Source organism: Pleurodeles waltl, chromosome 1_2, assembly GCF_031143425.1.
Source record: "Pleurodeles waltl isolate 20211129_DDA chromosome 1_2, aPleWal1.hap1.20221129, whole genome shotgun sequence".
Lineage (NCBI taxonomy): Eukaryota > Metazoa > Chordata > Amphibia > Caudata > Salamandridae > Pleurodeles > Pleurodeles waltl.
Genome location: NC_090437.1, coordinates 170595047 through 170609263, shown reverse-complemented (window position 1 = coordinate 170609263; position 14217 = coordinate 170595047). Strand labels below are relative to the sequence as shown.

The 14217-nt window shown below is 40.2% G+C and overlaps 1 protein-coding gene across 4 annotated transcripts in view; it reads right to left on the bottom strand.

Moving 5' to 3' along the window:
* The window catches only part of LOC138299037 (zinc finger protein 436-like), an 87977-nt gene that overhangs the window by 19331 nt on the left and 54429 nt on the right, over nt 1-14217 (bottom strand). For all 4 annotated transcript variants that reach the window (XM_069236992.1, XM_069236964.1, XM_069236972.1 and 1 more), the window contains exons 4-5: nt 7283-7396; nt 6838-6951 (exon numbers count right to left, since the gene is read on the bottom strand). In XM_069236992.1, coding sequence (XP_069093093.1) covers nt 6838-6951; nt 7283-7396 — 228 coding nt within the window. The remainder of the gene's footprint in view (nt 1-6837; nt 6952-7282; nt 7397-14217) is intronic.

Sequence of the window (14217 nt, the reverse complement as noted above, 5' to 3'; positions counted from 1 at the left end):
TTCTACACCACTTGTGCGAATGAGTTGTCTAGAATGGAAACATTTGAGCTGTTATGTGTGTCTGGTCTCGAAAAATCATAATTTTTTTTATAGACCTGCAGGTCGAGGAACTTAAATAATTAACTCGACCTAACTATAATGTACTTGACCCGTAAACGGGTCTCAAATTGTGTGATCCTAGGTAAATATTTTATTTTAAAGTCACCTTTTCCTTCATTCTCACATATGAGTGCACCTTCAAATATGTGAGTTCAGCATTTCTGCTGTGCAAAAAAACTCTTGTTTGGTTAAATAGACTAATGCCCAGATTTACCCTCTGCGCCACCTCACTTTACTTCGGGGAGGTGTTTCCATGGGTGTTGCGTGGGTGTTACCATGCAACACACAAGGATTTTCAGATTTACAAGGTTTTGTAAACCTGGGAATGCACCAAAACCCTATGCCACTCCAGGGTGGCGCAGATGTGACGCAACTGGGAGAAATATCTTTACTGCTCCCCGTTTTTTCCTCTGTGTGCTGCACTTTGCAGCACACATAGAAAGAGGAAAACTCCTCTTGGGATTGTTTTGCTGCTAGAAGGTGCCCCTTCCTGCACAAAAACATCATCTCTGCAATGCTTGCACCATGGTGTAAGGGGCCCTGCGCTGACGCACAGCAGCAATTTGTGCACCAGTGCAGGGGAAAAGGACAGGAATGCATTGTATCTCAGAGATATGGCGCATTCCTGCCCTTTTGTTTTGAAGCAGCACCGCAAAAAGGTCTGCGGCGCTGCCCTGCGCAAAAACATTGTAAATCTGGCCCTAAATGTTTGCTCCATGTATAATAGGAATCTAGCCTACATGTAGGGTACACATGATACTTGACTTGCCTTACGTATTAATAGCATTGCCCTCAGGGCAGAAGTATTTCCCAATTTATGTTTAAACACTCACTTTCAATACATATTTTACTAAAGCATAGTGTGGTAGCTCACTGTCATTTACAGACAGTTACATTTCCAAGAAATGTCCACAAAATTTCCCACTGACTTGCAGCGTTACTGATAAAACTATGTAGTGTATTAATAATCTGTGAAAACTGGGTTTTGAAAAACAAATTTCTCATTTGCACATCACCAAGTAAAGTGTTCTTGTTTGAAATGGTGCATCTAAAGTTTAAGAGCAATAAGTGCTGATTGGGTGACATAGGCGGACTCAGCTCAATATCACAGTAAGAAAGTTTGAGTCCCCTCTGTTAGCTGGCTGAATGCGACAAACTGGTATGACAGTGAAAGGTAATAAGGTAATGTATTTTAATTCCTTGACCAATCTTTCATTGGCTGAGCTACTTATAGAAGAGTGTTCTCCTTGGCTGAGTTGACAGAGACAGATCCCCAGCAATTAGCCACAGCTGCTGAGAAACTGACTGGCAACAGGGTTTAGTATAAGGGGTAGGATACCATCAATGCAAGTGCATGGGGTTAAGCACCACTAGCTGCGTGAGAGAAATGGCAGTGGCCGATTGAAGGTCTCCACGGGTGGGAAAGAAGACCATGAGAAGGGGTTCATTAACTACGGCCACACAGGAAATAGGGCACAAACATTCTCACCTTTAAAGGTAGGTTAGAAGTGGTAAGAAGGGTCATTAGAAACTGTTTCAACAAAGATGCTCTGGTGCTAATAGCCAGCCTCTGTTTTTATACCGAGGTTCACACCTGTGGCCCAGAAAAGGTGGCAGTGATTTCTCTGGACTGGTTAGAGTTAGGTTATATAACAATCAAGTCCCTCCGAACACAGATTACTCTCCAAACACATATGGGGACGGGAACAAACTGACTGTTCTCGTAGATACTGCAGCAAGCATGGCCCTGGCGGAAGAACAATTTATAGTAACAAGAAATGTGCCCAAGGTTGTCAGAGCATGGCCAGGACATCCACAGGAGAGATCTAACTTATCTGGTAGTGCATGTATTGCTCAAGACGAAGGACAAGATCGAGAGGGTCCTAGAAAGAGGTTAGGAACTATGTAAGCATGAACTGCTGACAGCACAACATTGCACCTGCTTATCAAAAGTTACAAGTGTATTCTTAAAGCCGTTGAATTGATATTGAGACTTGGATGGCTCAATGCTCTCAAACCCAGGGCATGATTTGGAGTTTGGCAGATGGTTACTCCATCACAATCATGATAGATATCCCAGCCACCTTATTACAAGTGGCCTAGGATATAATGCACTTGTAATAAGGCAGACAGGATATCCGGCACACTTTTGACGGTGTAACCCATCTGTCAAACTCTAATCTGGCCCTTAATCCTTAATTATTTTAACTGATAATTCAAGATTTTGGCAGTTTGGTTGAACTCAGAACTGAATGAAATACAAGTTTGACATTTGTATCTTCCCTCCACTGGCATACACAATACATAACAAAAATATACCACACACAAAGCGAACACATTTACCCCTTTCTGATTATGATATGGTGTATATTGTTAGACACAATGCAATAGTGTGCATTTTGCATTTAGGCTCTAGTATGTTCTTGCCATGAATTCAAGAGAATTCTGACATTTGTTAACTGGTTCTGTGCCGCGGACGTAATGGTTACGTCCAGCGGCACAGTACTCCTGTGCTGAGGACTTAACCGTTACATAATGGCACCGGAGCTTTGTAGGGAGCGCTTGTGCGCCCTCCGTGGGCTTCCCCCCACCTCCCCATGGCAGGGTTGGAAGGGGAATTGCTTCCAGAACTTTCTGTCAACGAAATGTGAGGAAAAAGTGTTTTTTGGCCAACTTTTGAGGTTTGCAAAGGATTCTGGGTAACAGAACCTGGTGAGAGCCCCACAAGTCTCCCCATCCTGGATTCCCCAGGGTGTCTAGTTTTAAAAAATGCACAGGTTTCGGTAGTTCCCTAGGTGCCGGCTGAGTTAGAGGCCAAAACCTACAGCTAGGCACTTCGCAAAAAACATGTCAGATTTCAATGTAAAAATGTGATGTGTCCATGTAGCATTTCCTATTGCAAGCATTAGGCCTACCCATGCAAGTGAGGTACCATTTTTATCGGGAGACTTGGGGGAACACAGAATAGCAAAACAAGTGTTATTGCCCCTTGTCTTTCTCTACATTTTTTCCTTTCAAATGTAAGACAGTGTGTAAAAAAGACGTCTATTTGAGCAATGCCCTGTAATTCACATGCTAGTATGGGCACCCCGGAATTCAGAGATGTGCAAATAACCACTGCTTCTCAACACCTTATCTGATGCCCATTTTGGAAATACAAAGGTTTTCTTGAAACCTATTTTTCACTTTTTATATTTCAGCAAATTAATTGCTGTATACCCGGTATAGAATGAAAACCCATTGCAAGGTGCAACTCATTTATTGACTCTGGGTACCTAGGGTTCTTGATGAACCTACAGGCCCTACATATCCACAGAACCAGGAGAGTCCAGCAAACGTAACAGTATATTGCTTTAAAAGAAATCGGACATCGCAGGAAAAAGTTACAGAGTAAAACATGGAGAAAAATGGCTGTTTTTTTGCACCTCAATTTCAATATTTTTTATTTCAGCTATTATTTTCTTTAGGAAAACCTTGTAGGATCTACACAAATTACCCCTTGCTCAATTCAGAATTTTGTCTATTTTTCAGAAATGTTTGGCTGTCCAGGATCCAGCATTGGTTTCACACCCATTTCTGTCAGTAACTGGAAGGAGAAAGAAAGCACAAAAAAATTTAAAAATGGGGTATGTCCCAGTAAAATGCCAAAATTGTGTCGAAAAAATGTGGTTTTCTGATTCAAGTATGCCTGTTCCTTCCTGAAAGCTGGGAAGATGGTGATTTTAGCACAACAAACCCTTTGCTGATGTCATTTTCAGGGGAAAAAACAGATCCCTTCTTCTGCAGCCCTTTTTTTCCATTTTATTTTTTTTTTAAACGAAATCTTTGCTGTATTTTGACTAATTTCTTGGTCTCCTTCAGGGGAACCCACAAACTCTGGGTACCTCTAGAATCCCTAGGGTGTTGAAAAAGGACGCAAATTTGGCATGGATAGTTTATGTGGACAAAAAGTTATGAGGGCCTAAGCGCGAACTGCCCCAAATGGCCAAAAAAAGGCTCGGCACAGGAGGGGAAAAGGCCTGGCAGTAAAGGGATTAAAGCCTTTTGGGGTTTATGAGCTGGGACACTGGTAGTGTATTTGTGGTTCTACTCTTGTTATAACAGGTGTGTTTTTTTAAACAAATGCTTTTATTTAGTTTTTTCAAATTATCATACAACCCCATCGGCTGTACATAGCATCACATAAATCCACGGCCTTTCAACCTCCCACACACAGAACCTGTGACACTATTTCTTAACTTGTGTGTATTACATTAGTAGGATGGTCGTAAGCAAGGTTTCTCTCTTCCCCACTGTCCATGTCATAGTATGATCTCCATCTCCCCCGCACCTTAGAAAACGTTTTAAGGCAACTTGTAGACACCAGACATATATCCATGATTGACAGCTGATTGAAAGATGCGGAAGACATTGTAATGCGAAGGGCTAATTAGCTTGAACAGTGTAGATGAGCGTGATGCCTGCCGAAGCCAGAACAACGTGAAAGAAATTCACGATGTTCGCTTTCAAGCTTGTTTTCTTTTGACATTCCGTAGATAAACTTATTCGCAGCTGCATGTGTGAGAAACAGGCTGTAAAGAAGAGTCAGTCTCAACCTTGAGAACGAGACCACAGTAAAAGATGGAATGAAAACAATGGCCAGGGAATGGCAAGGCAGCCAAGAGACATGTACTGATAACATAGCTAGAAAATACTGGAAGGGGGTAGAATTCAAGCTTCAGGTTATTTAAACACTGAAAGGTGGGTGAGGGAATTTTGAAGCTCGCAGATGGAGTTATGAAACTGTCATCTTCAGACCCAGAGCTGCCTCCCTGTTTTGCTGTTCCAAGACCGTGACGCTCGAGGGGGAGAGAGGTTCAAGCGGGCGGTAGAGGGCTTCCCAGCACTCGTGGACTAAGTGACTAAGTTAAGTTCCACCCAGGGATGAAAGGCTTTTCGTTTCTCTGCTCTATTATTATGATTGATTATTATATTTGCACTGTGTTTATAATCTGAGAAATTCAGCTCGTTTATAGTTTTTTCCTGCTTTACTGAACATCATAGTGTAAGTCTGCCACAGTAATTGAAATGTGCATTTTAGTGTGCAGTAAATCAAAGCTTATCTGAAGTATTCAACTCGTTAATATTCTGCTCCCTGAACATCATAGTGTATCGCATGTTGGTATACAGTTATTCCAAGTTTATATCTGTCAATGAACTCTTTACTCAGATGTATGCATAGATGCTCTTTGTAGTGTACTTATATATAAACATTTATATAGATATTTTTTTATTTACTATTCTTACTCTGTCAATGAACTCTTTGCCCATTCGTATACATAGATACTATCTGTAGTGTACATATATATGAATAGATGCTTTTCATTGCCATTCTTATTTCACTATTGTTAATGTGCTAAATGCCTGCATTTATCTGAAATTATAGTAAAGCTAAATTTATTCATAATTGGCGTGTGGTCCTTCATTGAGCGTCCTTATTGACTTATACCGAACAGGTGTCAACCAGCCACCTGGATAGAACAACAGCCAACAGGTGAGTTTTAATATTTGATAGTTTTAAATGTTAATGAGTTTAGTAGGCGTGGGTTGCCAGGCAATTTCATAAGTATATTAACAAGAGTCAGTAGTGGTGATGGACAGGCACAATATCTATTTACTCCCCTATACATATTCTATTGGGTGGGTGTAAGGAGGCCTCTTTAACTATAGTTTAGGGGGGCAGTATGGAGTAGGAAACATACTGATACTCAAATATATGGCATAAATGTTCTGCGTTGGAGATGTTGGAGGTGTTCTGCCCTGTGAAATGTGTTAGATGTTTTTTATGCATAGTTTTAAGTGGTACATGCTGTTGTTATATTACATTATTCACATTTGTAAAATGCCAATCATCAATATTGATGATTGACACTTTACATTCATTTTGCATTCTCTAACTATGCACCCCTTTGTTTATATATGGGAAGGTCATTAATCCAAGTGGAATAGCCACCATTTGATAGTATTGTGATCTTACATATTTCAAGCTTTGGGCCATAATACATGTGTACCAGCTTTACCGGATCTCAATTTCATCACAGGTAAATACAGACACTGCAGAGTGCAGTAATTCCTGTAGCAAAATCCCAATAGGAATCCTTGTTAAGGAGGTAAGAATGAAAGACAGCATGAAGTATTATTGTTTGTAAAAACTCATGTTTCTCACCAAAACATCACAGGGCTCGTAGTGAGGCTGTGCTATGTTGGATTCGTGTTTTGAGTGTAGTGACAAGTGATGTTGTGAACATATTGGAATCCAAGTGCATGGCGTATCTGCTCAGTGCTGGATGCCACTGCAGTTGTTTTGGAGGAAAATCCAAAACAATTTAAGATTCCAGAATCTATCTTTCCACGTGTTTCTTAAATACATGATTCCTATAGCTAGGGCTCTCCCTCTGCAATATAGAAAAAAACAAACTCGCAGTATATGCATAACTCCAGCAGTATATACAGCACAGTTAAACAGGATTTTTTCTAGACACCACCAGGGGACCTGATGTGTGAAGTGAGGCTTTCCTTGGGGATGTTAACATGGGCAACTCATGGAATTCAAGAACTAAATTCACTTGCAGCGCTTACACGCAGGTTTACAATTTAAAAGTCTCAGGATATTTTTATGCTTCAAAGAGGAGTCCACAGAGCCATGGCTTGATTCATATTTGACATGACTACTCTACATTTCAAGGACCTTTAGTTCACCTTTGCTGCGATGTTTATTAATTCCGGATCCTTCCGACTTAGACCAATCTCGAAGGTGCAACTCTTCTTGTTGAATCTGAAGTAAAACATCAGAGCGTATGGCAGGATAACAGTCTGCGAAGGGAACATAAAAGGACAGTGCAATATAGTGTGCTTTACTTCTTAAGACTAACACATATGAATACATAATTTGATAATAAGCTCCAATACAATGCAAAGGATCTTTAAGAGCATGGTGTCTCAAGCCATTAATCGAGGCAGCCCCAATAACCCTTCAGCAAACAGAACTGGATGGTGCTGCGATCCTGCTAGCTCCATATTCAACATCACACTCTGGTCATGATATAAATAATTTATTTGGACTCACTGAGGCCGTGTCCTATTGGCTGGTTGAACATTACCAAGAGTAAGATCTACATCAAAGCTTCTAGGCAAAGGTACATACCTGAGGGGTGTTCACTGAGATCTGTTCTACAGTTTGGTTCCTGTTGATCCCAAATGTTGACGTCTTCCCTGTTATTAATCCAGCCTGAAGTGTCAGGATCGACAACATGACAACCTATCAGTGTAATGACATAATCGCACAATATATTAGTGTTAAAGGTGAAATGTGTCTACTTTGCTCCCTTTTACATTGATTTGCTTAATTCAAAGCACCTCACAAATAAGATGTTTTAAATCACTATTAAGAAAAAACTGCTCTCACTGCAACAATGGGGATTAGCTGCCCAAGAGTAAGATAACTTAAAGTGCAATAAATTAGGGTGCTGAATGTGAACTTTAAACAGAAATACATTCAATGGGTTGTCTGTGACGCAGCTGGCTTAAAGTGTCAATCAATGAGATACCTTCCATATGTTGATTTTATTAAAATTTTAGCAGTCGGTTCTCCATCACAAATGTGAAGTGTGTCCTGTTTGCCAATCACTAAAATGTACTAATAATACTTTGAGCTTGCCACCTGCCATGTTTGTGACAGAGTATCTGGTTCACCAAACTCTAAATAATACCCTATGTCTTTAGGAAATCCATAAAGTAAGACTGGCTGAGGTGGCTTCATAACATTACGTGGTCTGCGATTGTGATTAATACGGTCTCAATGTTTGTTTTTGATGTTTTATTTGCCTTTGTTTGTAGGATGGTTTACTGTGCATTAAAACCTCTTTGGAAGTACTCTAAATAAAAAGTAAATCAAAAAACAAAGCGAGCAAGACAATGGAATGTCAGGAGTACAGAATGGGGGAAAGGCATAGCCCTGGAAAAGGGAGCAGACCAAGAGAAACGACTGCCTAGGCTTCCAGGTCTTGAAACCAGGTCCCCAAAAGATCTAGTTCACAGTTGAAATGGGAGGTGTAGAGGTCCACTTCTGAAGGCCCGGGAGAAACCCAGTTGAAATATGACCTGCCTTGCAACACAGCAGATCCAAACCTCTTTTTCTTGGGCTGCCAAGTTTTTTGATCTGGCCTTTCCCATATTGTTGATATGGCATCTTGGGGCAGTTGATTTGCGAGGGGTAAGGAAACTTTCCATTGACATCAGTGTTATGTTTTCTTTATCTGTTGTACTCTCGTATTTTTTTAATAGTTTACAATGTACTAATTTCTTTATAGAAGCATTGTAAACAAAAACTAAAATACCGGGCCAGATGTACAAAGGTATTTTGAGGTAGTAAAACTGCGATTCACTATGTGACAGGATTTGCCCAACCTCAAAATACCTTTCAACAATGTACTAAAGCCATTTTAACAGTCAGAACAATCTTTCAGACTCCAAAAAGGGCCATTAACACCCTTTTTGAATCCCAAATGGCAGGGGGTGTGAAAGGGCCTCCCAATCTTCCCTGGGAGTCCAAAGGTATGTATTGATGATTTGTGAGCTCAATTGCGGTTTCAAATTATTGATCAGTTACTGACCCAGAGTTGGGGTGGTGTCTGGTTTGCAAAGAGGAAGCTGTTCAATTTGTCCTAGAAAAGTTTTGCCTAATGGAAATGTGGTGAGTAGATTCCTAGGGAGCAAGCAGGGCTACAGAGGCTCACTGCCTGCTCCTTCCTGAAGTCTTTCCAAACAGAAACATTTTTTTAACCATGTTATTTTTATTCGTCTTCAGAACTGTGAAGCATTACAGATATTCACTTACCGCATGAACTAATTTCCTGTTTTCTCTTTATTCTACCTAACCTATCCACAACTCTTCACACCAAGATTGAAACTGTATTTCAATCTAGAGTATATTCAATGTATAAATCCCCTTCAAATTTGCTTCCAGGTAGGGATAAACCAATTTCAATAATAAACACGAATAAAATACGCTATTAGTTTGTTAGAAAGGAGTCAGATACTCGCTCTCAGTTTTAATGCAAAAGAGGTTCACAGCCAGTAATCTTGGTAGAAAAGGTAAGGCTGGTAGCTGTTCTGATAGGTAAGTAAGTAATCATTCGATCCAAACTCCTTCAAAATCTTTTGTCGTGTTCTTGTAGGTCTCCTGAACGTTTTTAAATTGTCATGATGTCCATAATCTAATATAGCAGCTTGCAATAGGAGGGGTATCTTTCTTTTTCCAAAAGGAAGTGTCAGGAATAAGGCCAGGTGTGGTCCAGGTCTCGCCCAAAACTCCGCTGCGCAACTCTGCGGCGCTTTATGCGCACCACTTGTCATCCCCGCTTGTTCCAAGAATGGCCATCAGCGTCGCCTGCCCTGTGGTAAAGCTCATGTAGCTGCAGGTTCAAGGCATTGGTGGTCAAGATGCACTTATCAGTGCTATCCTATGAAGGGACTACATTTTCCATGTTTTTAGAGGCAGCGGCCATCTTGGGGTGTAGCAAGCCTATAAAGCCCAGCCACACCCAAGCACGTTGCTCACTATTTTGAAGACTTCGATGCAGCCAGACCTCGTGGAGGTTTCTCTGGAAAAGTCCAGAGTTTCTGAATGGCAGAGTATCGTCTAACCAGAGTCCATGGTGCATCCAAAAACGAGTAGGTCGTACTCGTAGCGGTAAGACCTTGCTGAATCCAAGTTTGGAGGAAGTTAATACTTCCAAGAAGTAATGCGCTTTGTGCGCACGTGATTCATGGTTTTTCAGTTCATATATGTAAAGCGCTCTTTTGGCTCAGTGAATTCAAAGCGTTTCAGTTCACAGAGATAACACGCATAGTGCACATGTAATTCTTGGTCTTTCGGTTCACAGAACTAAAGCGCTCTTTTGGCTCAGTGACTCAAAGCGATTCAGTTGACAGAGATAACGCGCATAGTGCACATGTAATTCATGGTGTTTCCGTTCACAGATGTAAAGCGCTCTATTGGCTCAGTGATTCAAAGCGATTCAGTTCACAGAGATAACACGCATAGTGCACGAGTAATTTATGGTGTTTCCATTCACAGATGTAAAGCGCTCTTTTGGCTCAGTGATTCAAAGCGATTCAGTTCACAGAGAACGCGCTTAGTGCACATGTAATTCATGGTGCTTCCGTTCACACGTGTAAAGCGCTTTTTTGGCTCAGTGATTCAAAGCGTTTCAGTTCACAGAGATAACGAGCTTAGTGCACATGTAATTCATGGTGCTTTCAGTTCACAGATGTAGAACGCTCTTTTGGCTTAGTAATTCAAAGCGTTTCAGTTCACAGAGAAAACGTGTTATGTGCACAAGTAATTCAAGGTGTTTCAGTTCCCAGATAAAAAGCGCTTCCTGGTGTTATTGAGTAAGGCGCTTTAGTAAAACCTTTTTGTCAGTTATTATTATGAATGTGAAAGTATTTTGCAGATATTATTATGAATGTGAAAGTATTTTGCAGATAAAACTAATCAAAGTTTTCATTGATCTTTGACTAACTAAAGATATAAAAAAACATTTAAGTCTTTGAGATTTTCTAAGTCATGATCAAAGGTTTATGGTGTGAATACATAAATGTTACAGGATTGATATTCTGTGTAAAAATATTAGTTCAATGTTCTTGCCATCTCTTGAATCTGAGGTTGTGTTTTCACAAGGAGCTTTGCCCCCATTTTAGAAGAAGTCTCCACCTGATATCTTGGAGACACATTTAGGCAAGACTCTATAAACGATTTACATTTTTCTATGAATGAGTAAAAGCATATTGTTCTAAACTTCCTTTTCAGATCTCTCTCCCTGCTGTTCCCTACCCTAAATTCCCTTCCCCGACTGGCTTCACCATAACTCTGTGCTATAATAGCTTTCTGAGTTGGTGACGCCGGGAGGTGGACCTTTTGTTCAGCAACATGCAGATCCAGAGGAAAGGACCCCGTGACAGGAAGCTACCAGGACTTTCAATACCTATAAGCAATTCTGTTCACCTTAGGTTGGTGTTCTAGCTAGCTAGTGGCAGTGCTTAATTTGTAAATAAAAATGTGCCAGTGCCCAAAGCTCTCCTCTGAAACATGCAGCTGCTGCAATTAAATGTGCAAGCATGAAATACTGGGGCAGCATAATCCTGAAGACATCTTTGGCCTCTGTAATCCATTTATAGCCACTCCTTTCCCCCTCATCTCACTCTTGCAGCTTTCTCCCTTTGTGGCGATTTTTCTTTTTTCTATTCCTCTGCCTTTCCCATGTGTGTCTCTTGCTCGCAGTAAATGCTTGTGGCAGAAAACTAAGTGCCAGTCCTAAAAAAATAAGTGCCGGTGCCCAGGACCAGAAACCACCAGCTCACATTAAGCACTGGTTAGTCGGCAAATGTAGTACACCAAAAGTGAACTTGCATGGCAACCGGCACCCAAGTAGTGTTTTCATGGCTACAAGGATTTCTTTCCAATAGGGTTTGATATAAGGAAAGTCACACTATGTGACATGAATCTCCTTCCACAGCACATTCCCTCAGAAGTGTGCTCTAATTTGTGGGTGCATTGTATTGCTATTTAAGGGGTAGCAGTGCCGGGTGAAAATCTTATATATATATACACACACACACACAAACATACCCCTCACAACAAAACCATCTCAGAGTTACAATGACACATTAATTATGCAAAAAAGAAGAGAAAACTCTGATTAGTTCCCAAGTTTAGGTGGAGAGCAGCTCCAGTATGGAACATCCTGCAACACTCTAGATTTGCTCACTTCAAATGTCTGGTCTTTTAGCAAAGTTTTAAAGTGTAGAATTAGCACAGTGCCATCCACACTGACATAGAAAGGGACACCATCCTTTGTCATTTGTACAGCAAAATCTTTAAGCATAGGTTTGGCATAGTGCCACCTGTGCCGTGCTGTACAATGACAAAAGTCTTTCACCACTCCAGTCACATTATTATAACTTTGGATTGATACCATCCAAGCCAAACTGGAATGAGCAAAAGCAACCCCTGACACATATTTTGCTATCATTATAGCTTATCAGAGAGGTTTAGCTTTGTCCAGACACAAGGGAACATCCAATATAAGTCAAACAAAAACATTTCAGTGATGCATAAATTATGCAAAAAGTAGAGAGAACTCTGTAGTTCCCAAGTTTAGGTGGAGAGAATCTATATATATATATATATATATATATATATATATATATATATATATATATATATATATATATATATATATATATATATATATCTCTATCTATCTATCTATCTGTCTATCTATCTATCTATCTATCTATTTATTTCTATCCACTGCCTTCTCTCCCTACTATTCATTGCCTACAGGAGTTTGGTTTCTTAGATACTGTATCAACCAATATGCTGCAAAGTGTACTTGTGGTCCATCTAGTGCCCTTCACTAGTTTGACAAATTTCTCTGATGGAAATGTGGTAATCTAATTGCTCGTCATAAGTGTGTTCCACTGAGGTTGTTCCTGCTCGTGTGTGGAGGTCAGGATTTAGGATTTTGTGGGTGGTGCCCTTTAGATTTCCATACCGGGTCTCAAGGCTTGGACCAAATAGGGTACTTGTGGTAGGAAATATATTTTAACATTAATCCTATCTATCCATGATAAATTGGTGTCCATCTACAGAAATTGTCTCACAAGGATATAAGGCACACCAGGCAATTCGCTTTATAGAGATCAGCTGGTTTTTGTGTAATGTGTACCTCCAAATATTTGATTACATGTGATGTCCAGTGGTATTAGAATTAGTCTTTCTATTCTTCAACCTCATCTGATGGTAGTGTCAGGTTGAGCACTTGTTTAGTTGAGTTTATATATTGGGGAAGGAGATCATTGGATTTACTACTCCTCTTTACACAGTCCTTTACTTCTCTGTATATGTCTGGAAAAAATAAATTACTTTAGTGAGTTCCTAAGTGTTTCCAAGACAGGAAGGATCAGACCCTGAGGCAGGCAACATTGACTGTGTGACTAGTTTGCCTGCGGCATTTTTACCTAAACAATATTGGAAAGATGAGATTGGAAGAACCACATTTTCCAATAGCTGACGGTGGTGCGTTTTACTCTATGTTCTTATTTTATAAAACACAAAATTGTCATGCATGGTTTCCTAGAACTAAACGTTCAGCACAACAGTTTTCAAGAGCATGTGAGAGATATGGTCTCCTTCTAGGTTTGATCGGGGTGGATGGCACTGCACTCCCATTCTGATTCCATCCACTGCTTTGATCTTTATTTCGAAATGCAAGTCATCAGATTACCTTGTCAGCTGAAAGCTGTTGATGATCTGGTATGTACCACAGGAGTAAGGCTAGGAGTAAAGACAAGATGCCATCAGGCAGCATATTTTGGACAATGCAAAGAGCGTCAAACTGCTCTTTGAATCAAGCAAATATGGCAGTGATGTGGGCTTGCCTTTATTTGCCTGACAGGAATAGTGCTGCTATGTTCTTGAAGCACTACAGATGTGTCAGCAGTTTGTGTGTCAGGCCCAAATGGTAATGCACCATTACACTTCTCCACACAAAAGAACAAGACATGTTACCAACTGTTTTGCCTCACATGCAGGTGGGACTATAATATAAACTTTGAAATGTCTATTTAAATGTCAGGTTTGCACTGTAGATACAGAAGAACAACTTCCAGTTGTCGCTAAGCTAGACCATAGTCCTGACAGCCAGCGGTGAATGGGATCAAAATCAGGATCCACCAAACACCTGTTTATGGCGAATGAGGGTGCCAGCGACCATTGAAAGCACAATATGAGACCAACAGAAAGGTCATAGATTTTGGGCACATCATTTGGTCCCTACTAGACTGTACACAAGCTTAGATGGACAGAAGGATAATATGTAAATTTCATATCAACAACAAAGTGAGTGGTAAGTCAATAAAAAAACATGACGATTATTTTAATATTTATATTTTAATAAAAGTGTTTTGTAGACAACTAAAAAAATTAAAAATATATGATGCTTGCATTCCATCCACTCCAAGAAAGCCACCTTCAACATGGAACTAATGTAATTATATTGTTTCTCCTTGTAC